The sequence below is a fragment of the Chrysemys picta genome, chromosome 12 (genome assembly GCF_011386835.1).
Source record: "Chrysemys picta bellii isolate R12L10 chromosome 12, ASM1138683v2, whole genome shotgun sequence".
Classification (NCBI taxonomy): Eukaryota; Metazoa; Chordata; order Testudines; family Emydidae; genus Chrysemys; species Chrysemys picta.
Genome location: NC_088802.1, coordinates 43,047,157 through 43,073,217, shown reverse-complemented (window position 1 = coordinate 43,073,217; position 26,061 = coordinate 43,047,157). Strand labels below are relative to the sequence as shown.

At 44.4% G+C, this 26,061-nt stretch overlaps 1 protein-coding gene across 8 annotated transcripts in view; it reads left to right on the top strand.

Annotated features, from left to right (window-relative positions):
• Nucleotides 1-252: 252 nt before the first annotated feature.
• TMEM94 (transmembrane protein 94) overlaps nucleotides 253-26,061 on the top strand; it is a 97,470-nt gene continuing 71,661 nt past the window's right edge. For 5 of the 8 annotated variants that reach the window (XR_010591758.1, XM_005297482.5, XM_065562757.1 and 2 more), the window contains exons 1-2: nucleotides 253-392; nucleotides 17,001-17,131. Coding sequence is in view for 4 of the 8 variants with exons in the window: in XM_005297482.5 (XP_005297539.1) it covers nucleotides 17,108-17,131 (24 nt within the window). In the remaining 4 variants the exon portion in view is untranslated. Of the gene's footprint in view, nucleotides 393-16,996; nucleotides 17,132-25,699; nucleotides 25,782-26,061 lie in introns of those variants that run through there. The other 3 variants (XM_065562759.1, XM_065562758.1, XM_065562760.1) reach the window with 3 other exon arrangements.

Sequence of the window (26,061 nt, the reverse complement as noted above, 5' to 3'; positions counted from 1 at the left end):
AGAGCACGCACAAACTCCTACGTGATGCTCAACGAGCTGCTCCAGTTGCAATCCATGGGCAGCAGCCCAAAGCTTTACCAGCACCAGACAGCTTCAGCACAGACCAGCTTGAAGAAAGGGCGGATGTACATCGTCTTGCTTTATCCGCATCGGGCCTATCACAGTGCGGCCTACCGCAGCCCGGGCGGGATCTGACCAACCAGACGACGGCGTCTTGAGACGTGCCTGAAGTCGCACGCCTGGGACCTTGAAAAAAAAAAAGGTGTATTTGCCAGTAACAAAGATGGCGGTTCTAGCGCTGTTGGAGTAGGTGGTGTGAGGCGCTGGCGGGGCGCCCTGAGGAGCTGCTCAGCGCGCCCGAGCGGGGACAGGGAAGAGTTCAGGGAAGGCCGGTAAGTAGCGTGCAGGCAGCGAGTTGACCGACCTGGCCAGGGAGCAGCACAGAGGAGATTCCCCTTCCCTCCCCACTGGACTCCCTGGGAGCTGGGGCTGCGGGGGTGGAAGCTGCTCTCCCCGGGGGCGGGGGGGCTAGTTCTAGTTCGGCTGTGTTCACTTCTCGCTACCTTACTGGGCTTCCTGTGACCTAGGGGACTGGAGAAGGGGTTGCCAGGTTGGGAGCTGCCTGGGTGTCACATTGTGGGGATTAGCCACAGTTTGCCTGTATTCCCCTCCCCCATCTTTATCCCCTAGCCCCGAGACCTGGAGGTTTTATCTATAAAGCTGTGAGCGTCTCTCCTCATTGAGGTGGTTTGCAGGACTGGCAGCGTGCAGCATCACCACCCTATTTCACTCTGTTATTGCAAGTCCCCTACTATTGGGTATTTTGTTAAATCCCCAGCTTCTGGAGTCATGTGATTACATCAAGTTTTGCTTTAATGCAGTCATTATCAAACTTTTGCATTGGTGACCCCTTTCACGCAGCAAGCCTCTGAGTGCGACCCCCCCCCTTATAAATTAAAAACATGTTTTTGTATATTTAACACCATTATAAATGCTGGATGCAAAGCAGGGTTTGGGCTGGAGGTTGACAGCTCATGACCTCCCATGTAATAACCTTGCAAGCCCCTGAGGGGTCCCAGCCCCCAGTTTGAGAACCCCTGCTTTAGTTAAAAGAGTAAATTTTTTTGCTGGTATGGTTGAAAAATGTTACTCAGGTATACCATAAAGTTTCAAAAACCAGAAAAATGAAAATGAGAGAGAACCCTCAATATATATTGTTATTTTTAAAAGTCTGTCTCTTTTTGTGTGTGTGTGTGAGCCTTACAAATTATTTTTCAATGCTTAGGTTTGGCACTACTGCAGTGGTGTTTCGTGACACATGATTACACTAGAGAACTTTACCTTTGCAAGCACCTTCAATACTTGTACCACATTTTGCATCCACACATGAGCTTTCTTCCAATGCTGCACAATTTTTCCAGCACCGTTTCAGCTGCACTTGTTTTGAGCAAAGCCTCTGCAGTTGCAGCTCGCCTGGGTTCTTCTGCTCTGTTGCAACAGACTGAAAGCACTGCCATTTCAGCTGCCCTGGTGCAATTAGTCTTCCTAGCACAGGCCTGTAGTGTCTTCACTGAACTCTCTAATCAAGGCTCTGTTCTCCAGGACTTGGAAGAGAAGTGATATTTCTCTTTTGACAGAAAGCTGGATGGGAAGCTGCGCTTGGAACTCTGGAATGGGTATCAATGCAGTGTAACTGCAGGAGTGCAGGAAGTGCTGCAGGGACACAGTGGACCTGAAAGAGGATAGCTAGCATGTATGGTGCACTTTGGCAACTTGCACTGCTTCATTTACATTATTGCATGTTGCAGTGGTGCAATTCTCAGCTGTGGACAAAGCTATTAGGGATTGGCTCAAAGTATAGATACTCCCTTATCCAGCTTGCCCTGGTGTTCCAGTAAACCCTAATGGGGAAGAGGGTCTGCACTGTGTCTCAGTTGCTATTTTTCCCCAGTTTAGCTCTCCTACACTCATGCAGCCCTTTCTTGTTTTGCATCATCTTGCAGTTCATTTCCACTGTTTAACTGCATTGAATTTCCATTCTTTTAAAGGATTTGATCTTTCTAGTTCTGAGGCTGCATGTTGCGTCCATTGTGTTATTGAAATAAACTCCCTGCAGAGGCTTTCTTCCAGCTGAGGAAATTTAATTTCGTATTATTTATTATAGCATCAATGGACCCAACAGTGATCAGAGCACTATGTTGGGCATTGTACAAATATAGAATGAGAGAGCCCCCTGCCCTGACGAGTTTATAATCGAAATAGACCAGAGAGGGCTGGAGGGAAGCGATAATATATACAAGCATCAGAGGAGATTTAAAAAACATCTTGTAGGCTTTAAATATCTCATTAAAACTCACTATAAAATGCTTCCTAGCAGGGAGAGCTTATAAATAACTGCTTTACGATCACCTGCACTAAAATGAGAACCTCTCTTCAAACGGCCAAGATTTGTCCATGGAAGGGTGGCTGCAGGTTTGAATCGTAGAAACTCATTGATTCATCTTTCCAAGGGAGATGCCTGTTCTGCATGGCATTACATTTGCATGATGCTTTTAGTAAGAGTAGGAAATTGCCCTGGTGTGCTTGTTCAAAATTCTTTCTCTTAGCCCCTATGCAGTTGTACAGGGTGCTGTCTGTAGGATTTCTGACACCCTCCATCCCCCATGTGGCTGAATTGCACAGACAGGAGTTGTGTATATAATTTATAAAACACTTCGGGCTCCTTCAAGATGGATGTTTTTACATTTATTTAAAATAACATACATTATTCCTTAATAGCTGCTGAACTTCCTTGAACTATAGTGCCTGCCAAAGTACAGTAGCCTTCATCTGACTCACTTGTTGCATTACTGCATTGACTGTGTTCTAATTAGTGATATCAGCCAAGTATTCATAGTTGGCATACTTATTTTTCTATAAAATACTTTGTGTTCTGTACATGAATGCTTCACATGTCTTTAGTCTGTTTCATATCAAACCACTTTACAGACACACAAGCCTCACAGCACCCCTTTTGGGGTAGGTATTATTCCCATTTTTACAAATGAGGAAACAGACAGGTTAATTGTCTTGGCATAGGTCACGCAGCAGGTCAATGGCAGAGCTGGGAATAGAACCAAGGAGTCCAGACTCTCCTCGCTGTCATCTCTAGACAGCATTACTGTTTGTTTTTTCTTTTCTGTGTAGTTGAGGTTTTGGTCTAGGCTGTATAATGTTCTCACGCAGTATCCAGACATGTAAGAAGCACATGCCCAGGGATTTGTTAGCGCTGGGTGGCGATGATTACTTGTCCAGTAAATGTGGAATCTTGGCTCTTTGTCCAGAATACTCCTGTGTGAATGGGGGAGGATGTCTTTCAAGGTGAGCTGGGGTAGATGGGTCATGAGAAGGTGAGGCATGCATTACTATCTCCTCTCCACACACTACAATGAGTCAGCCCTGTAACTTTGCCCATCTTTGCCAATTGGTAGTGTGAGAATCTAGACCAGTGGTCTCCAAACTTTTTGATCGCGCACCCCTATCAGTAAAAAATTTTTGAGCACGCATCCCCGCCGCACCGGCTCTACCATTTTTGCTGAAGCAAAAAAAAAAAGCCGCTCAGACTCCCGCCCGAATTACCGTGCACCCCCAAGGATCCTCTTGCGCACTCCCTAGGGTGCACGCACCCCACTTTGGAGACTGCTGATCTAGACTGTAGATCCCGCATGCAAACTTGTTGCAATAATGTCCAAGTGATTGGATTGACCAGCACCATTCAGTCCTTCGCACAGAAGGGCTATACTTTGTTTTGAACTTATGAGAAACTTGAGTTAATTGGTGGTGTTCCTTTGATATTTGCTTCTGGGGAACTCTTAGAGAACAAAATCCCACAGACATTGCAGTTGTTAAATACCTGCAGGTGGTAACTATTGCAAGGAGAATTGGTCTGTGTCTGTAACAAAACGTAGTTATGCATGCAGCACCCTTGTTTTTAGGCTGGTACTAAAGAGTGTCAGCTCATCTTATATCAGTGGGGCCAGTCTAGGCAAGCAAGATGAATTTGGCAAAAGAACCTCTGAATACAGCTTGCAATCGCCACTTGCAATCTTATCTCCACTTCCCCTTCCCCCAGTGTTTATCTATTGAGGGACTTATAAGGTCCCCATTACCATAGCATCTGGGCATCATGATGTTGGATATCGTCTTTCACTTCTTTGGTACTATCCATCCTTGTATACATATACTGTGAAATGTTTTAGTATTATGTTTGCTCGTTTGGGGCATCATCCTAGGAAGCTGCTGAAGACTCACTGCTACTGTTGAAGCCGATGGGACAAGAGCGCTCTCATCACTTTTCAGAACTGGGCCCCACAGTGCTGTAAATATTAGGTTGTTTTTTTACTTTGTCTCAGACTGAATACTAGGACATGTTACTTCCCTATATGGTGGGCTCAGGGGGGTGTATAAGCACCTGGAATAGAATAGACAAAGGAAACCTCCAAAAATCTAGCTTTTTAATTTTCTTTGCCAAAGGAATGAAAGTAATAGACTTTTTCCTTCTGAAACATTTTATTATTGTTTTAAATCTTATATTTTAGCAAGATGGGAAATAGTTGTTTTCAGTATAATAACCCTAGTATGGTTGCTGCATCCCTGACAATTAGATTGACTTTATTCATCTGCACCTGATATCTTTAGTTTTTGTATTTATAAAAGCATGCACCCATCGCTTAAGCCTCTGGTTGACTTTGTTGATAAAACTACTACTAATGTATTATAACCTATTGCCTATTGTTAGGCCTCACCTAAAATAAGCTATCAGGGACCTCATACAGAGTCCATTCAAGTCAGTGGCAAGACTTCCATGCTCCAGCTGACACATTTTAAATAATTTAAACTGTAAGACAACTTTCACCCATCAAGAGCTTACTAGTATTTAATAAAGATTGGCCATCTTTATGTTAAAGTTGTCATTTAAAACATTTTTTGGAAGGGATGTAAATCCTCCTGTATCAAGGCATGAGCCAATCTGTAAATTACAGGTGTTAGGAAGAATCTCCCTTTATGGGCAGGTTAGTCTGTAATTGCTTAGTTCAGACTTATTGTACCTTCCTCTAAAGCAGCTGGTCCTGCCAGGCAGGATACTGGATCAGACTAGATAGACCACTGGCCTGATCCATCTGGCAATTACTACTTCACTAACTGGGAAAAAATTAGAATGAAAGGTGTATTTTTTTTCAAATGCATAGGGCCTGCTCCTGCTAAACCTATGTCTTGGAAGTAATCCCATCACTTTATGATTAAGGACTGTTTACTTGAGGGAGCTTTTCCAGACCAGACCTCTCTCCCAGATTCCCGTTCTCTATCCTTGCTGCTTGACTCCTACCTTAGACTCCCACCCCCACTCCTTTAGGGGCAATGTTCTGGTCTGAGACTATTGTGCTGAACCAGAAAGGAAGGGGGTCAGATGTGCATTTCTTGTTAGGAAACCCTCTGAAAATAAGAAAGAAATACAAGTAAAATGGAAAGAACTAATTTTAGTAGCAAATGTTTAAAAAAGTATATTGAAATTAATTTCAAATTGGGGCCAGGTTTACACTTACAAATTAGATTGACATAGTCACATTGGTCAGGGCTGTGAAAATTTTCATGCCATGAGCACTGTAGTTAGGTTGACCTAGCCCCTGCTGTAGCCACAGCAAGACTAATGGAAGAATTCTTCCAATTAACTATATTGATGGAAAAACCCCTTCTGTCAATGTAGGAAGCATCTACACTATAGAACTACCACAGCACAGCTGTAGACATACCTTGAGTTTCAAAATCCAGTGCTTTCCTCACTGATTTCAAGGCAGAATGAGTCTCTTCTTCCGTTAGCAGGAAAAGTGAACTTCCATGGAATAAGCTGAGGGCTTGTCTACATGAGATGTTATTGCACAGAAAGCCAAGGTCTGAATCTACTGCACACTGATTTACAGCCTGGTAACATCCTGTGTGGACATTGCTACAGTGCACTAAAATTTCATGTTACATGTCAAAGCATGCTACAGACCTATAGGTATATCCACATAGGTCCTTTCTGTGTGCCAGTCTAGCACACTGTAGATTCATACTCTGGTTGCCCCACAGTAACATCCCTTGTAGACAAGTCCGGGACTCATCTACAGCCACAGAACAGTGGAAATACCAAGGGAATATTTCTTGAATCCTCTTCTGTTGTCAGTTTTTAAGCAACACTACTTCACGTTTAGATGGTAACTTCTTTCAGAGGATCTCCCCAACCTTAGAGATGTTAATGAACTATACCACACAGCTCACCTGTGAAGTAGGTAAGTATTAGCCTGATCTATAAAGTAGGGACACTACGGTAAAGATGTTATGGTTTGTCCAAGATCAAACAGTGAATTAGAGGCAGAAATAGAATCCGATAGTCAGACTGCCAGTTCATCTGCTCTAATTACTGTACACACTTGCTGGGCATTAACAAAATTAACAATGCCACTTTTAAGCGCTCCATGAAGCCCAGCTATCAGTAAACACAGAGTGTTGCAGATTATCTGCTAGATGCTAAATACTGGTGACTAGGAAGACCCTATGGCATTGCTAATAAAAAAAAAAGTGTTAATCCAAGCCATTCTTTCTAAGGCGCAGCTGTTTTTTCTCTTATGTGTTTTCCCAATGTTTCTATGCTAGGTGATATATCAGAATTCTCTTCTTGTGGGATTAATTTCTGGCAATGAGATGTTCAGACTCTCTCCGTCTTCTTTGTAGATGTAATACAGATTGGGAATTCTACTTAAATAAAGTGAAAGCATTAGGAACTGAACACTCCAGGGAAAACTGTAGCCAGGAATATTTTTTCTCCTCCTGGAATATTTGTAACATGGGATGCTTTTGAAGCATAATTTTTTTCCAGGTGCATTGATAGTGTAATTGTCTGATCTTCCTAATCAGCTGCTGCCATCGTACATCTTGTATAATGTATCACAGTGTGTTGTTTTTAATTGTTGGATTATATAACCTAAATACATCAAAAGAGTGTTGTGAGGCTTAATCAGTTAATGTTTCTGCAGTACTTTGAAATTCTTGGATGAGAGATGCTTGACAAATGCAGACTATGATTACTAATATATGAAAACTCAGATTTAAGAAATATACTTTATAAATGCCCAAATGTGGGGAGACCATGTTTAATTCTAAAGATGGTTATTTTAATATTCAGATGGATCCCTCCAGAGTCTCAGCATCTGATGTTCAGGCAGGTGTTTCAAATGCTGCTTAGCTGATAGAAACTTGTTGACCTTCAGGTCAAGCTACAAGTCTCACTTTTTCTCCAGGCTTTTTCTTGGCAGGAGGGGTCAGTTGAGGGTAGTGGAAAAGTTTTGTTTTGCATTTGGAAGGGTTCAGTTTGTTGGACACTGGGTCTGATTGTTGTTTCATATTGAATGTGCACAAGGCCAAAGCAGTGGATGGATGCATTATTATAAATTGAAATAAAGAGAAAATATTCTGAAATAAAACTATGAATCTCCCTATGTTCCTCTAGGTAATTATTGGCTCAATTCTGCGGACTTGTCACAGAACTGGCCCTACATGGAACATTACCTCATTGCTGCTGACCTAAGTAATGTATCAAGAGAACAACTGAACGTTAAAGACCGCAGTTACGCTGGCTATATTATTTGACTGAGCTTGCAAGGCTTTTCACTCAGTCTGATGGCATTTCTCTGCGTGGTGTAATGCAATAACTTTTGAATGCTACATACAATCAGTTCCAGAATTCCAGAGAATGTTCTAGGCATCAATAGGTAGAACCCTATTGATGTGGGGTTTTTTTTTTGGGAAATCTGAAAACCAGAAGGGATGAAATAGCGGGGGATGCAGTTTCCGTCATCTGCTTAGCAGAGTCATAGCTTCAGACACCTTTGTAATTGTCTACTGTTCAAAAATCAAGTTGATGGTACCCATTAACAACATCCAGTATAATACCCATATCTCATCTCTGCTTGTCCTCCCAATGGAGTTTAAAATGTTGGCACAGTGCATGACTTATTTCCCAGACAGAAAGAAGATAAATAGTAATATTGAGGGGGTCAGGGGAAAGTGGGGGAGGGGAGTACACAGAGCCCCTGGCCTGGGGGGTCCTGGTATCAGGAAGGGGGGGGGCAAACAGAGTCCCTGGAGGGAAGGTGGGAATGGGAGTACAGAGGCCCTGGCATGGGAGGAAGTAGGGGACCCTGGTATGGGAAGAGGGAATGGGGGTGCATATGGAGACCCTAGAATGTGGGACTCTGCTACATACTCCCTCCCATCCATACCAAAGTTGTCACTCCAGTATAGTCCCTTTTGGCCAGGTGTATTGATGCATCAACACTGCCTCAGTTTTCCCCAATGTCCTTTGGCCTATTCTGGCTGTAGGAGTGACCTTCCCTCCAGCCAGACCACTTTACAGAGTCCAGCCCTTTTCAGGGCCACAGAATCCATTACGAGAGTCCAACAGAAGTGTATAAAAAAACCAAACATCAGCCTAGCTGGACACAGCCGGCAGCCACCTAATTGCAGGCATGCCTCTGCTGCTTTAGACTTTTCTCCTGTGTAACCACAGGTTTCTGTGTCTCAATCAATCCCACAATCTAGGGGCTGATGTGCTCCTTCCCTTACTCCAGGTTTCAAGCAGACTACAGCTCACCGGGCCCTTGTCTCAACTAAGGCTTCCAGCTCACCCACTGAAGAAGCCTATCTACTTTTCTCCCCTTCTTCCTCCCTTTCTACATCCTGCACCCATGCCTAATAGTCTGTACAAGTGCATCTGGGAAGGAGCTAACTGGATCTCTCACCGCAAGTTAACCTCTTCCAGACCTGTCACCGGGGAGATAGAGGGAGACACAGAGCCCCTGGCATGTGCCAGAGAGGGAATGGTAGGGGGACCCAGGCCCAGATCCTCAAAAGTATTTAGGTGCCTAACTTCCTCTGAAACCAATGGAAGTTATAAACCTAAATACTTTTGAGGGTCTAGGCCACAGAACTAGTGGCATGTGCTGGAAGGGCTGGGGCAGGAGTTGCAGGGAATCCCTGAAATAGAAGGGGATGGGAGAATGGCACACAGGGGGCCCGTGGGATAAATGCAGAAATGCAAGGAACTCCTGGTATGTGCAGTGAGCTTGGCCTACAGACGCTACGAAGTGTGGGAACCCCTAATTCTGTGAAGCCATATTTACTATTTGTATCATGATCCCTCCCTCCCCAGTACTATGCTAATTGTTTTTAGTGGATACCACATAAATGTTGCAAACAAATTGGGGATTGTTTGATAATAGAATATGTATTTGAAAAACAAGGGCTTTATATGCAGGCAAATTATATTTTAGGTGACTCAAGTACTGATCTAGCCAGAGAAGGCAGACTTTGTCTGTGGTTTCAGTTGTCTTCGTCATATAAATATCATAGCTTATCTACTGTTAGCTAGTGAACAAACTCTTTAAAGTGTGGTTCTGCTGTGAAAAGATCGGCTTGCTGTGTGTATCCGGAGTGGTCCAAAAAGGATGCGGCTTCATTGCTCCACTGTCAAAGTGTTTAGGACCTAACCATTTTTGTCACCTTAAGTTGGGGGAGAGAAAAATTAAATTGATGATGAGGTTCACTTCAGTTCCAATCAGACTTTGGGGAAACCCTATGTGTCTAGATCTCCCTTTACGGGATGATTAGATAGCTATGGAGATATCATTCAGAATCGTTGTTCATTGTTTTTGCTAGCCATTTAGATTTATGTAGGTAAAGAGTATCCACTCTTTCCAACCAATCTGTGTGTGTCTAAGGCCTTGGCTACACTGGCAATTCACAGCGCTGCACTTGCTGCGCTCAGGGGTGTGAAAAAACACCCCCTCTGAGCGCAGCGAGTGCAGCGCTGTAAAACGCAAGTGTAATTGCGCCGCCAGCACTGCGAGAGCTCTCTCGCAGCGCTGCAAGTACTCCACCTCTCCGAGGGGAATAGCTTGCAGCACTGCGAGCGAGTGTGCAGTGCTGCAGGCGCTGATTACACTGGCGCTTTACAGCGCTGCACTCGCTGCGCTCAGAGGGGGTGTTTTTTCACACCCCTGAGCGCAGCAAGTGCAGCGCTGTGAATTGCCGGTGTAGCCAAGGCCTAACTTCACTGTTGAGAGTCCCCCTCCCTGCACCCTGACACTATAGATGCTTGCACTGATCTTAGTGTGACACTCCTACACATGCTGGACAATGTGTTTTGAACTTTGACGAGTGGCATGTTTTGCCTTCAAGATCACATTTCAGTTTGCTGCCTGAAACGGAATGTCACCGCAGTGCTGAGCAAGGCTGTCACCTGCACAGCTGTCTCCCTTCATGACCTCCTTCTGTTCAAATGGTACTGGAAGGGAGAGCAGAGCAGAGCCACCGCTGCTAATGATCTGGGCTACACTGGATCAGCACAGACAACATTCAGGATGTTTTCTTCACTTTCTGCTTTTGTGGCTTGGGCCTCCAGGTATCTGAGTGTGTCCTTGCTAGTCAAGGCCATGAGTCTCCTATTTGGGCTAATAGGAAGAAGAATCCTGGAGCTTTCTCAAACCCTTCTCTGAATTGCCATTTCCCTTCATTTTAAAAGTCCATCCTCTCTCCCTTTGCCTTGTGCTGAAGTGATCCCTGAGTTAAGGGCAAGATATCAAGGCGCTATTTTGCTATATAGGGGCATACTAAGGTACATGTGCCTCCTTCTCATTCCCAGCCCCTCTTTGTCTGCTACACTCCAGTAACATTCTGTGATCTTTTCATTGCACTTGCTAATTGGTCTGACATAGTTGATTGAGCAATTGTAGAAGATAGCATCATTCCCATACTGTCTCTTTGCCTGTGAGGGTCACAAAACAGAAAACAGGCTGAGTCCAGACTGCTAGCTAATTCTGGTGATGTGCCAGCCAGAAGGTAGAGACAGCAAAAGTAACTACAGATGGTTTTTGTCCTATGTACTCTGAACAGTTCATCCCTAGCAAATGAACTGAGTATGTGTAACCTCAAATGCAGATATCCGCATGAACGGAAATGCTTATATCTGACACTTGGGCGTGTGGCAGTTCTCCACAAAGGGCCATATTTTTGGAGGTTAAGGTACCCACCCTACACAACCCAAATCATGTATCATTTGAAAGCTTATTTTATGTACATTTAGATGAGGTATCATGTGGAGCTGTCAAGTGGTGCTGTAAGCCTGTAGGTGAGGTGAAACAATGGTTCTCAAAATGAGTGTTATTTTTTGCACAGTTCCAGAAACACACTGCCACACGACTGTGACTACAGTTTTTACTGTTTAAGTTAATTTCAACACCTTATTGTGGTGGTTATTGGTCAGAGCTACCAAATTACAATGTACTAAAAGATTTTTATTGGTTTTGCATGGGCAAGTTTTTTTTAGAAATGACTAAGCAAAAATGCTGTATATCAACATTTTGCAATATATTAACATGAAATATTTTCACATTGCATATTCTTAAATGGCAAAGTATCTCACAAGTGATTATAATAGTTTTCTATATTTTCAGCTGAAATTTGCTGACCAGAGTAGTCTCTCACTGAACGTTGTGCACTAATAGCAGTAGTTTGCATGCCCATAGTTTCTACTGCAGTGGGTAGATATAAATGTACATGAATTCCTAATGTAATGCTTCTCCATTTGTAAGCTTCTGTACATACAGTGTAGCTCTAGTCTTCCTGGGAGAAGGTTTTAATTTGTAATTGCCTACATATGCAGTACTAGCTTTTGAAATATTCTAGGAACTAGGTTTTTAATTTAGTGACACTTATGTAAAGGTCATTAGTGTTAGAGATGACAATCCACAGCTTTGTATTACGAATATACAAAAACTGAGGAAAAGAAGTTGTCTAACAAGAAGTAGTGACAATAAAGTCCCACAGACAAGTCCTTGCCTCTGCACTGAAGAGGGTTGAAGAGCATGTTACAACTTTTACCAACCATATCATCAACAATATGACACACCCATTTGACCCTGAATCACCATCCAGAGGTGCTTAACAATGTTCTCTGGACTGCATGTAACATCAGATGTACAAGAGTCTACTGAAAATAGCAGATGTTGGTGAAGAACAATTGGAGAGATGTGAGAGATTCTCTTAATTCTGATGGGACACGTAGCTTCTTCAGCCCCGTCAAGAAATCTGACATGATCATTTGCTGACATGGCCAAGAAGACCAAATTTGTCTGCCGGGGAGGGACAATCACAGCAGCTATCAGTCCAGAAATTGTTTTCTGCAGAGCCCTGTCCTTAGCAAGATGCAGAGATGATGTTTCAATGGCAACTGTTCTTAGTCACCCTGTAGGACCTATGCTTATGTCCCTCTTTCATGGTGACGGAACAATGAGAAGAATAGACACAGCTGTATTAGGGCATCATCTGGAAGCTCAAGATGAAAGAATCCACGAGCTAAGAGTATGCAAGAAGGAAATCACAGCGTACATCAGAAATGCCATGGCTGTCGTACAAATGATGGCTGGAGACAAATTCCACACATTTGATGAATTGGCTGCTGAGTCCTTGAGGCAGATCCTAAAATGGTTTGACAAAGTTAATTTGTAATCAAAGTCTTTGACAGGTATGACAGCAGTAACTCTAAAAATTGCAGAAAGACAGTGCTGGATAGGATCTAAGATTGGATGCAAGAAATACCAGTTGATTGATTGGGTCCCCTGTGCCTCCATGGAAAAAGTTTCTAAACGTGGCATTCAGCCAGCAGTCGCTTGTAAAATTTCTCTGTGAATATATGGTTCAAAATGTACCTGAGAGCGAAGTAGTGAAGTCCATCACCAGTAGGTGTTGAAGAAGCCCAAGACTTGTACAGTACTGAAGAAAAAGTGGACACAAGGATGCTTCTGCATATTGTATGTGCCAGTATGGGTTTTGGGTCTCTTGGTGTCAAAGGAACCATAGTAATTAGGTCACTTGAAGTTTTGGTGCTTGCTGTTCACTGCTTTCCAAAAATGATAATGTGTTGATTGAAATAGGCACCACTACCAGTACAACAGATAAGTGTCATTTCATACCTGTGCACACAATTTGTTACACACCTCAGACTGACTTCTGCAACATACTTCTTGCTGTACACTAATTAATAGGGTGTAACTCTGTGTCATCCCTATTTGGTATGGGGGGGGGGGGGGAAGTCTGTGTTTAATGTAATCAAAACAAAGGGAGCTTACCGCTTCAGAAATCTTTCCTGATGGGGGGAGAGTGACACAAACTGCATTTTTTGCAAGGAAGTCTGTAGTACTGCTGTATGACCAGAGTGAGAGAGAAAAAGAGTCACAGAGACCTGAATTGCTTGTGTCTCAATCTATCCAACAAAAAGAACAAGTCGCTGGCCAAACGCCGACCATATGAGGACAGTTTTGAAGAATATGTCAAAAGAACACCCTGGCAAACAACTATTTGGATGTTTTAGCACATAGACAAACCAGATATTGGATCGTCATTGCAACATGGATGGAAAAATGTGGATGAACTACCATAGGTGCTGGAACTAAGAGTGCTGGGGGTGGGGTGGTGGGGGCTGCCCCATCCCCTGGCTTGACATGGATTCCATTATATACAGGATTTACAGTTTGGTTCAATGGCTCTCAGCAATCCCACTATAAAAATTGTTCCAGCACGACTGTGAACTATTTCCGGTATTCTCCAAGGGCCGCAGGGCATCTGAGCTTCTAGAAGATCTTATTTCTGCCTGTACCTGTAGGGGTCACTGCACAATCAACTGTGTTTGTAGTCAACAGACTTCCCTGCATAGAATGTGTATGTGCTAAGGCAATGAAGATTATGATAACCCACACACTCTCAGCATGATGAACAAGATGATGATGATGATGACTAGAAATGTTACCAGCTCTATTACATTTCAGTGATATCTGTACAAATTTATTATTAGATTTGTTCTCCTTTAGATTGTTGTTGTGATGCTTTGAGGTCACAAAGAAATCCAATGTTATGTTTTGAAATAATATAGTCATTAAACAGAAACAAATGGAAATATTTCAAAGTGGTCATTTTAATGTGGTGTCATTGTTTTATCTCCGTTTCTGTGGTAATTGCACCACTTGACAGCTTCACATCATACCTTGTCTTAAAGTAGACATAGCATTTTCAAATGATGTATGGGGTGCATATTACTCCTGGGGGAATTCTGCACCAAAACATTAAAAATTCTGTGCACAATATCTTAAAATTCTGCAAAATTCTGCATATTTTTTATCAAAATAATGCAATAATGCTGGTTTCAATTATTTTGGTAATTTATTTAAACTACAACACAATGAATGGAGAATGGGCATGGGGAGCATTGGAGAAGATCCCCTCTGTCTAATAGTAATGTAGCTAGTATTGACCCTTTACTTCTATAAAAAGCAACAGAGGGTCCTGTGGCACCTTTAAGACTAACAGAAGTATTGGGAGCATAAGCTTTCGTGGGTAAGACCCTCACTTCTTCAGATGCAAGTAATGGAAATTTCCAGAGGCAGGTATAAATCAGTATGGAGATAACGAGGTTAATTCAATCAGGGAGGGTGAGGTGCTCTGCTAGCAGTTGAGGTGTGAACACCAAGGGAGGAGAAACTGCTTCTGTAGTTGGATAGCCATTCACAGACACCATCAGATCAGGATTAAACAAAGACTGTGAATGGCTATCCAACTACAGAAGCAGTTTCTCCTCCCTTGGTGTTCACACCTCAACTGCTAGCAGAGCACCTCACCCTCCCTGATTGAACTAACCTCGTTATCTCCATACTGATTTATACCTGCCTCTGGAAATTTCCATTACTTGCATCTGAAGAAGTGAGGGTCTTACCCACGAAAGCTTATGCTCCCAATACTTCTGTTAGTCTTAAAGGTGCCACAGGACCCTCTGTTGCTTTTTACAGATTCAGACTAACACGGCTACCCCTCTGATCCTTTAGTTCTAGTTATTAGTCAACAAATGTATGCAGCCATATGCTCAGTGTTACATCATAGGCAACTGAAGAGCAAGTGAGGGCTGGAGACTCAAACTCAAAATTTATACTGGCTGCTGACCATTTCCAAAAAGGTTAGTAGCAAACAGTTCATGGAGCACATTTTGATAGGAAATGTTTTCAGTCCAAAAATTTAGATCAATTCTAATCACTAAAACACCATAAGCATTTATAAGGCCATACTGTCCTTTACAATAAGGCTCCTTTACACCACTCTGGTAATGTAAAGGAGACTTAAAATTTTTACACCTGTTTTATACTCCTGGGGGAATTTGCTAAGAACAATGGGAACAATTCACTAAGCAGGCAGGCTGCTACATTCTGCTCTGCCTGAGGCGACAGAGCCTGCCCCACGCCTACCTCTTCAGAAACACCCCAAAGCCCTGCCCCTCCATGCCGAGTGTGCCGCAATAGCGAGCGAGAGGGACAGGGTGTCTCTGTCTCTCACATGCATGACTGCTCATTCCCCCTCCCTCCCCCCCTGGCGGTTATTTACGTCTCTACCGGCTGCCCAAACCGACCTTCCTGCACTGCCGGGGAGGGGAAGCATGACTGCTCTTGCGGCTTCCTTTTGCTTCCCTGTCAGAAGTCATTTTTCTGCAGGGAAGCAAAGAAATCTGCGGGGGCCATGAATTCTGCACATGCGCAGTGATGCAGAATTCCCCCAGGAGTATTGTATATGTAGAGAGGGTACATTAAGTTGACCAAATTGTTGGTGTCTGCCTCTCACCTAATAACACATACACGTGCATGGTCATAGTCACAGGGGGAACATTGCTTTCTAAGGGAGCTGAGGGTTCCTTTTGTGCTCAAATGAATCTAGTTACACTGCTGTCATAGAGAACAGCGCCATGCACAAAGATTGCAGGGAGCTGGGAGACGATCAGCAGAATCCATCTGCTGTGAAAAATAGGCTAACCTACAGACTAGGGTAAGGTGGAAAGTCTGGTGACCACATCCAGCCTAGACCCCTTCACAGGGTTTTGTTTCAGTTTAGTAAATACAGACCTGGTATGGGTCAGTTTGTTGAACTGTGTGCCTCCTGTTTATTAGAAGCATCTGTCCAAGCTCTGACTCTACATAACTATTAAAAATACAAGAGTCGTTAACCCTTATCTCCAAACGACTCTCTGCTGCCCAAGGCCACTTCATCATATAGCCCCTTTTACTATCTCAACTCATTTAATATTGAAAATGATCCCCTCTTAAATATAATACCGTGCAATGAACTACCAAATTCCTTCAACTAGTCCCCTCCCTGTAAAGTCCAAAATAACAGATGAGTCTTGCTGTGTGCCCTGAAGGTCAACCAATTCAGGCTATGTCAGAGCAAGGGGGAAAATGAGTTCCAGAGCTGTCTCCTGCTATAGCTCTGTTAATCCCAGTTTTGCTAAAATAAAATTTGCTGATGGTCTGGAGCCATTCTTTAGGCCTTCTCGCCCGTTTAATGATGGGTCAGATTTGAGCTTAGCCCTGTAGTATAGCCTTGTCAAAGAGGATCTGATGTGGTGTTTCAGCAAATGGAAGAGTCATTACTGCAGGCTCCATTAGAGATTAGCTGGACAGAGCCCCGGTTAGATAAAAATAGCAAGACAAATGGCTGCTGGTGACAGCCTGGTCCGATCACACGTCTGCTGGCTGGCATTTCAGCCTGCTGTCTTCGGAACACCTGGTGGAATCTAGCTTCTTGCTAGGGGCAGTGTTTGGCAGTTCTCCTGGATGTGTGCCAGGATATATGTCAAGGCTGCTGCATTTATTTTGCTCTACAGGGAATTTAATTCATCTAGTGCTGACAGCTTTTTTGAAAGTTAAACTGATAAAGCCCACTTGGGGCGGGGGACTGCAAACTAATGGGGCACAATTTAGAACCACATTCTACTCCAGGTTTCTCTCTCATACACCCCTTTCCTTTCATTTGAAGTCTATCAGCTTCATTATACACTTGTCTTAAAGAGAGTGTGGAGGAAAATCTGACTCTTGCCCTTTTTGTTTCCGCAGATGGTGTTACGATAACAGAGTAACCAAGCGTCATACACACCTAGGAGAGGTTCTCCCCCGAAGGGGTAGTTACATTGTGTTGGGCATGCTTACAGAACCGTGCAGCCATGGACCTGAAGGAGCAGTGTCAGGTAGGTTCCCCAGAAAGGAGATCACATCTTAAGCATATTGATTCTAAAGTCCTAGTTGGTTTGCTTCTCTGTGCATGTTTCACATTAGCATGTAAGTAATCCGCAGTTGTTGCTAAAGCTGGAAGATCTTTCTCCTGCATAGTCAAAGGGACATGTTTGCTTGTCCCTTATAACTAAAGTCCACCATTGGATAACCCAGCGATACCAGGAGGATATCCAGTTCATACCAGCAGCCTCGTATTTTCTGTCCTGTGTGGTTGGCGTGCAATATGAGTAGGGCTAATGATCTTCTGTGGAATTAATAGGCCTGTTGAGTAGAGGACTATCAAGGAAATGATGTTCTCATCTCTTTGTCAGCTCATGGGTTGCATTCTGAGTTTAATGGATGTTTACTCTTGTTTTGGGAGACTACCAGTGTGAGAAACCAGGCAGTGAGATGCAGAGCCGTTTGCTTCTAGGTCATCGGTTTGCATACAGCTCAGATTTGGCAGGGGCCAAAAGTTACTACCACTGACAGACTGGATGATTGTGTGAAATGAGTTGATTATCTCAGTTTGGTTCGTAGTGGACAAATGAACATAAGAATGGCCTTACTGGGTCAGACCAATGGTCCATCTAGCCCATGTCCTGTCTTTCAACAGTGGCTGGTGACAGATGCTTCAGAGGGAGTGAACAGAACAGTCCCAGCTTCCAGCAGTCAGAAGTTCAGGGACATCCAGAGCATGGGATTGTGTCCTTGACCATCCTGGCTAACAGCGATTGATGGACCCATCCTCCATGAACTTATCTAATTCTTTTTTTAACCTAGTTATACTTTTGGCCTTCACAACATCCCCTAGCAATAAGTTCCACAAGTTGACTGTCCATTGTCTGAAGAAGTGCTTCCTTTTGTTTGTTTTAAGCTTACTGCCTATTAATTTCATCGGGTGACCTTTAGTTCTTGTGTTATATGAAGGGATAAATAACATTTCCTTATTCACTTTCTCCACACCATTCATGATTTTATAGACCTCTATCATATCTCCCCTTGGTAGTCTTTTCTAAACTGAACTGTCCCAGTCTTCTTAACCTCTCCTCATATGGAAATTGTTCCATATTCCTAATCACTTTTGTTGCCCTTCTTTGTACTTTTTCCAGTTCTAATAGATCTTTTTTGAGATGGGGAGACCAGAACTGCACTCAGTATTCAAGATGTGGGTGTACCATGGATTTATATTGTGGCATTATGATATTTTCTGTCTTACTATCTATCTATCTCCTAATGGTTCCTAACATTGTTAGCTTTTTTGTCTGCTGCTGCTGCACACTGAGCAGATGTTTTCAGAAAACTATCCATGATGATTCCAAGATCTTTCTTAAGTAGTAACTGCTAATTTAGGCCTCCTCATTTTGTATGTATAGTTGGGATTATGTTTTCCAATATGCATTACTTTGCATTTATCAACATTTAATTTCTTTTGCCATTTTGTTGCCCAGTCACCCAATTTTATGATCCTTTTGTAACTCTTTGCAGTCTGGATGGACTCATATCTCAGTTGGCACCCTTGGTTGGGACTCGTTAGAAGAGTGTAGGGTTGAATGGGCCATAGAGATCCCTTCTCATCTGTGTGTAACCAGCCTCTTGTTACCTAGTTTGTTTCCAATCCTAAAGAAAGAAGGGAGAGAGAGGCCTCCGGTGGTGGGTAGGTGCAGCCGGGAGCTTTAAAGGGATATTTGCAGTGGTTCATGGAAGATTATTGGCCTTATATGCACTGCTCCCTCCTTGAGGTGAAATCTGAGATGATGATGATGATGATAAGAAGAAATAGAGAGAGCAGCAGAGACTACTCGATTGGCCACTTATTCTATGCATGAATTTCTGTAGCCACTTGAGTATCAAATGTGTTTGTCACTCGAGAGAGTGAATAGGTACATGCCCTATTCTGGGGCCTGGTCTGGGTGAGAGATTGTGTTTGAGACCAAAGCTGGAGAAGGTCATGTGTACAACTGCTCTAGACCAGCACTGGTGAGAAAAAATGCTTATACTTCACCCTCTTTGCTCGCTCCCCTCTCTTGCCTCCCTCCCCAACCATTGTAGCTTTTTCATTGCCAGATCACATTAACTACTGTACCTCCATTTTACTCTCCATGCAGCCATTTCCCTTGCTGAGCATATTCTGCAGTCTTCAGCACGCTGGCTGCCTTTTGCTTATTAGTGCAGATTACCTTGTTAGATAATAGCTTGAGAGACGGACTTTCTCTACAACAGAGGTTCTCAAACTGTGGTGGTCTGCGAGCTCCATTCAGGTGGTCCATGGATAGTTCCCTCTAAGGGGCACGCCTGGGCGGCCGTACACGAGAGAATGAAGGGCCACCCACCTAATTAGTGGAGCCGTGCAGGCGTGGCTCCACTACTTAGGTGCCTGGACCCTGGAGAAGATGCACGTGTAAGGTTAGGTGGTGGCCTTGGGGGGAATAGGGGGTAGGTGGGCGGGGGCAGTGGAGTGAGAAGAGGGGGTGGGGTGAATTTGGGATGTGCAGGGCTGCGGTGGCCAGAGAAAGAGGCTATTTTCCCCAGCTCCAGGGCTGCGGCTGCTGGGGAGAGACAGCTCTCCTTCCCAGCCTCAGCTCTGTGGCTGCTGTGGCAGGGGAGAGACCCCCCTCCTTCCCAGGCCCAGCTCAGGGGCTGCCATGGCGTGGGAGAGAGAGCACATCCATCGCATTAGAAAGGTAGGACCACTGATATTAAAATATGAGTTGTGTGCTTTTATTTGTAGAACAAAAAAAATTTATTATTATTAAGGTTTTTGTATAGAGCGCTTTTATCCAAAGCACTTTACATTAGTTAGCTAACGGTACAAACAACATTTGGAAAGATCATTAAGTGGTCCACCGAGACCCTCAGCAATTTTCAAGTGATCCGTGAACAAAAAAGTTTGAGAACCACTGCTCTACAACATTAACATAGAAACACAAGTGGCACAGGAAGTGCGAAGCATCCCTCACTATTTGGCTTGAGATTGGTGTACATTTTCTTAGCTGGAGTTGTGCTGTTACTTTGTATGAGACCACGAGAAGCTAGGCTTGCCCATGCCTGCATCTGTGATCTCCCTAATATATTTTGCGTGAGGACCTTGTTGAACTGCGATGCTTTCAGTTTAAATTGCTAAGACTGTGGAGGTAATGTTACAATTAAAGTAATCATCTATTTGTTCTGTTGTTCATGGCGCTCTGGACTGCTCTGGTATTAATCAGTTTAAGACAAGAAGCAATTATGTGCAGCTATGCCACAGCCTTTCAGGCTACTCTCAGGCTCCAAGACTAGCACTGCTACGGAACAACTGAGCTCTAGAAGTCCACTTTGAGTGCTGCTATCTGTGCAAATGAGCATGCTGAGCTTCAGAGTGTCCATATCTAGTTTTGACACAAGTGACGTTCTTGATAGTACCACTGCTATTTGATTATTGGAACTCAGGAGTTTTACTTGAGTCTCTTGTCATTCAAATCTTAGAATAGGTCACAATAGTTCAAGTGATTGCTCATGTCAATTCCAATTAGGTGTACGCGCTGTATGCACGGCAGCCGGAAGGTTTTTCCCCTAGCAGTACCCGTTGGGTTGGTCCGGGCGCCCCCTGGGGTTGCACCTTCATGGCGCTGAATTATAGGGCTCTGCTGACCCACCACCACTTCAGTTCCTTCTTACCACCTGTGACGGTTAGCTGGAATGCTCGTAGCTCTTGATTTGCCACCTGAAGCAGCAAGGGCTTTCCATGTTGTTAATAAAGTTTCACTTGACCACCATTTCTGCCTTCCATCCAGGCATGGAGGGCTGGTTGGTCTTTGCCAACCACATGGTCAGTCATTTCCTTAAAGGCCTTGACAGGTTGTACCCTCATGTTCGACAGCTGGTCCCAGCCTGGGACCATAATCTGGTCCTTTCCAGACTAATGGGGCCACCTTTTGAACCACTGGAAACATGTTCTCTGCTGTACCTCTCATATAAGGTGGCATTTCTGGTACCAATAACGTCAGCCAGGAGGGTGTCTGAGCTCAAGGCCCTAACATCCGAGCCTTCTTACACATTATTCTATATGGACAAAGTTCAGCTCAGGCCACATCCAGCTTTTCTCACTAAGGTTGTCTCCCAGTTTCATGTTAACCAGGATATCTTTCTCCCGGTTTTCTACCTTAAGCTGCACTCAAGCAGCGTGGAGCAAAAACCTCGTTTGTTGGATGTTCAGGCACTAGTGTTCTATATCGAGCGAACGAAACTGTTCTGGAAGTCTGTTCAGCTGTTTATTGCAGTAGCAGACAGAAAGAAAGGGCTCCCAGTCTCCTCCCAAAGGATTTCATCATGGATCACGTCCTGTATCAGGGCTTGCTACGATCTGGCGAAAGTACCGGCCCACTCCACAAGGCACCCATGTTCTGACACAAGAGGTCTGCAGAGCTGCGATTTGGTCGTCTATACATTCTTTTATCTCATATTATGCTATTACACAGCAGGCTAGAGACAATGCAGACTTTGGTAGGGCGGTGCTTCAGTCTGCGAACCTTTGAGCTCCGACCCTGCCTCCAAAACTTAGGCTTGGTAATCACCTAATTGGAATTGACATGAGCAATCACTCGAAGAAGAAAAAACGGTTACCTGCCTTTCATAACTGTTCTTCAAGATGTGTTGCTCATGTCCATTCCAATATCACCTGCCTACCCCTCTGTTGGAGCAATCTGGCAAAAAGGAGCTGAAGTGGCAGCGAGTTGGCAGAGCCCTATATTGAGTGCCATGAAGGCGCGACTGTGACCCTCTGTACCTCAGGGGAACACACTGCACCCCCGTGTTCATCTTTATAAAATGATTGTGTGGGATCCAATGCAAAGTTTGTCATGTTGGGTGTCTTTGGAAGGCTCATGATGCACTGAGCATGGTTGTTATAGTGATGTTCTAGTAATTGTTACAGTAATGTTATAGTAAGGTTATAGGTAATAATTTCATCTATGTAGTTATGAGGCTGAAAATGTATCTTCATGGCTTAAAATAAGCCCAGGCAAAAACTCTCCAAGAGCAGAGAGGCAGTTCACACCTCATCAGGGCAGTTATGGGACAAACCCAACCCAGCCCAGCCTCACAGGAACAAAGGGTGCTGGCCTAGGCAGCAACAAAAGAATCTGTTAGACTCTTGAGGGAGTCACCCCCTTTCCTTTGGTCAGTTTGGAACTGTGATGAGGTAATGCTCACCTGACTCTGAAGGTTGGGGGGCAAAGCCAAGAGGGAAGAAAGGACATGATCAAAGGGAGAGATATTTGCCATGCTATCTCGCTCTCTCTCTTCCACCTACATCTACGGACATCACACCAAGCAACTGAAGCAAGGGGAGAGTCTGGCTGAAGAGCAGCCAGCCAGCCTGTGGTGAGAAGCATCAAAGTTTGTAAGGGCATTGAAACAACGTGGAGTCTGGTGGCACCTTAAAGACTAACAGATTTATTTGGGCATAAGCTTTTGTGGGTAGAAAACCCACTTCTTCAGATGCATGGAGTGAAAATTACAGATACAGGCATAAATATGTATTGGCACAAGAAGAGAAGGGAGTTGCCTTACAAGTGGAGCAGCTTATATGCCGGACGCTGTGTGTGAGCAGCCCAGGAGTGGGGGTTCTCACAGCAGAGCAAGGTAAGGCTGGCTCCCAGAGTCAAGGATTGGAGTGACCTAGCAGATCACCGATCCAGATAACACCAGAGGGGAACATCACAGTGACCCAAGGGGGTGCCCGGTCCGACCTAATGGGTACTGCTGGGGCAAACCTTCCGGCTGCCAGGCATGTGGCGTGCGCACATCTAATTGGAATGGACATCTTGAAGAACAACATTTACAAATGGTAGGTAATTGTTTTTTATGTAAGCCCTTCCTTGCTACTGCCTCCAGAATGCACACCTGTTACTGCAGGAAATAGTTCTTCTCCTTTCACCACACCAAGCCAAGGAGCTTAAAGTTGTGAAAGAGCCCTATATGGCTGATAAAGTGCCAGGATTGATCAACGGACTCCTAATTTCTCCCCGGGGTCTTTCATGCTCTTGGTTTCTACCCCTGACAGAATCCAGCCAGTCCAATGAGAGCTGAACTGGATTCTGTTGAAACCCTTGGTTGATCTGCAGAGTTTCTGTTGATTGATTCCCTTCAAGGGCTGAAAGTCTGTGCTACACAGCTATTCTTACTGGACTAGAGAACAAGAAACCAGAATCTAGGACTGACCCTATCTTCTGCATGGTAACTTACCTGGCCCTTTCTTGTTGACATCACTTGTGTTTGGGAGCATTGTCCTTAGCTGCTGATCCTATACCCCATCCTGTGTGGTGTGAACTTTTGCATCTCGCCAATCTCCATACTGCCCTGTCCTCTTTTTCTCCTGCCTGTGACATTGTTCATTGCCCAAGGTAGGACAAGCATATCAAATTGCCAGGCCATGAGCAGAGCAAATGGTGGTGTAACATAGTTTTGAATGGCTGCTGCTTCTACTATTGCTGGAGTGCACTCCACTGACAGATTCTCATCAGCATTAAGAGACCTTGCTTCACTGAAACTCTAGGTGGTTCTTCTGAGTTGTTAAAAATCCTCTCTTCCCCCGTTTAAAAGTACTGGTTGTAGAAACTGGGATTTAAAAAAAACCAAACCCTTATTTATATTTTCAATTGCAATTAAAATGAAAGATGCACTGCAGAGCAAGGCAGAGAGTAACCCAGGAGTGGTACCCAAAATCTCTTAAATCAAATATGCAGTTTTCCCAGTCTGTCTCCCCTTTCTGCCTGACTTTTAGTTTTTGTTAATTTTCTATGCCTTTTAAAGGTGAAAGCTAATGTTGGTGAAAGGTACCAGCTTTTTCCCTCCAAGATCTACAATGTGTGTACCAGCACAAAGAGCAAACTCTTCCCTGCCTCCTCACTGCCCTGCCAATGTGCTTCAGACCTGACCTGGAGGGACTAGTTCTAGTGAGCAGAGGGGAGTTCAGTTTCCATCACTGCTCCTTGGGGTCTTCACATCACAAATGGAACACTTGATGGCAGTTTCAGAGAGACTTGTGCTGTCAGGGCCCTACTTATTTTTACACAAGGGGTTATGAAGAACTGATCAATGGTAACGAGGTTAGGTTGCCGGTAATATGGTCTCGTGGTTAGAGCAACAAACTGGGACTGAGGAGACCTGGGATATCTTCCTGGCTCTGCTGCTGGCCTGCTAGGTGACCTTGGGCAAGTCACTGCACTTTTCTGTGCCTCAGTTTCCTCAGCTGTAAAATGGGATAATAATATGGACTTCCTTTGTAAAGCACTTTGAGATCTCCTGAGGAAAAGTACTACAGTAGAACCTCGGAGTTACGAACACCTTGGGAATGGAGGTTGTTTGTAACCCTGAAACGTTCGTAACTCTGGAAAAAACGTTGTGGTTCTTTCAAAATTTTACAACTGAACATTGACTTAACACAGCTTTGAAAATTTATTGTGCAGAAGAACAATGCTGCTTTTAGTCATCTTAATTTAAATGAAACAAACACAGAAACTGTTTCCTTATCTCGCCAAATCTTTTTTAAACGTTCCATTTATTTTTTTAGTAGTTTACATTTAACACAGTACAGTACTGTACTGCGTTTGCTTTTTTTGTGTCTCTTCTGCTTCCTGATTGTGTACTTATGAGGTGTGGGTTGACCAGTCAGTTTGTGTAACTGGTGCTCGTAACCTTGAGGTTCTACTGCAGTGTTTTTCAAAGTTCAGGTTGTGACCCAATACTGGGTCACGGCATGTAAGGCACTGGGTCACCTTGCTCCGCGACCCAGCAGTTCTGGTCAGCACTGCTGACCAGGACGTTAAAAGTCCCATCGGCAGTGCTGCACAGCTAAGTCAGAATAATGCCTACCTGTTCCGACACCGCGCTGCGCCCCAGAAGTGGCCAGCAGCGGGTCCGGCTTCCCGGCCAATGGGAGCTGTGGGGCATGGGGGAGAACTTGAACTTGAAAGTAAAAGTTACCAATCCCCTGAGCCAGATCATTTCCCTTCCCGCCCGGTATGTCCCATACCCCGTCTTTCTACTTTCTCTCCTCAAAGCAGCCTATATGGCTCCTGTCTCGTATGTCCCTTATGTACTGACCAGTGGTTATTCTCTTTGAATCTTCAGCTATACCTCTCGTCTTCCCTTCCCTGCTCTGCAGCTTCTATAGTACCGCGTCTTCTCCTCAAATCAATCTTTATTCTACCGGCTTCTCTCTCCCTGTGTCCCAAACTGAATCTGCCTTTACTCCCTATCCTCTATTCCAACACCTAGTTTATCCTCAGATTTGATTGTCGCAGCTACTGTTTCTTTGAAGATACACTCTGTTTTTCGAGGCTAGATACTGTGATAGACCCAGACCAGTTGGGAACAGCAGAGTAGTAGAAGGGAGATATACTGGCCACTGGATAAGCAGTTTTCTGTTCCCTGAGTGATCAGAGCAGGGGCTGCTCCAGGCTAATGGGAACACCTGACTCCAATTAACCTGCTAAGAGTCAGGTGAGGCAGTTAAGCACCTGACTCTAATTAAGGCCTCTCTGATGCTATAAAAGGACTCACTCCAGTCAGACCAGGGGGAGCCAGAGGAGAGGAGAAGTGCACGCGAGGAGCTGGGAGCAAGAGGTGTGCAAGAAGCTGAGAGTGAGTAGGCGTACTGCTGGAGGACTGAGAAGTACAAGCGTTATCAGACATCAGGAGGAAGGTCCGGTGGTGAGGATAAAGAAGGTGTTGGGAGGAGGCCATGGGGAAGTAGCCCAGGGAGTTGTAGCTGTCGCGCAGCTGTTCCAGGAGGCACTCTGAACAGCTACAGTTCACAGGGCCCTGGGCTGGAACCCGGAGTAGAGGGCAGGCCTGGGTTCCCCCCAAACCTCCCAACTCCTGATCAAACACAGGAGGAGTTGACCTGGACGGTAGCTTCTAC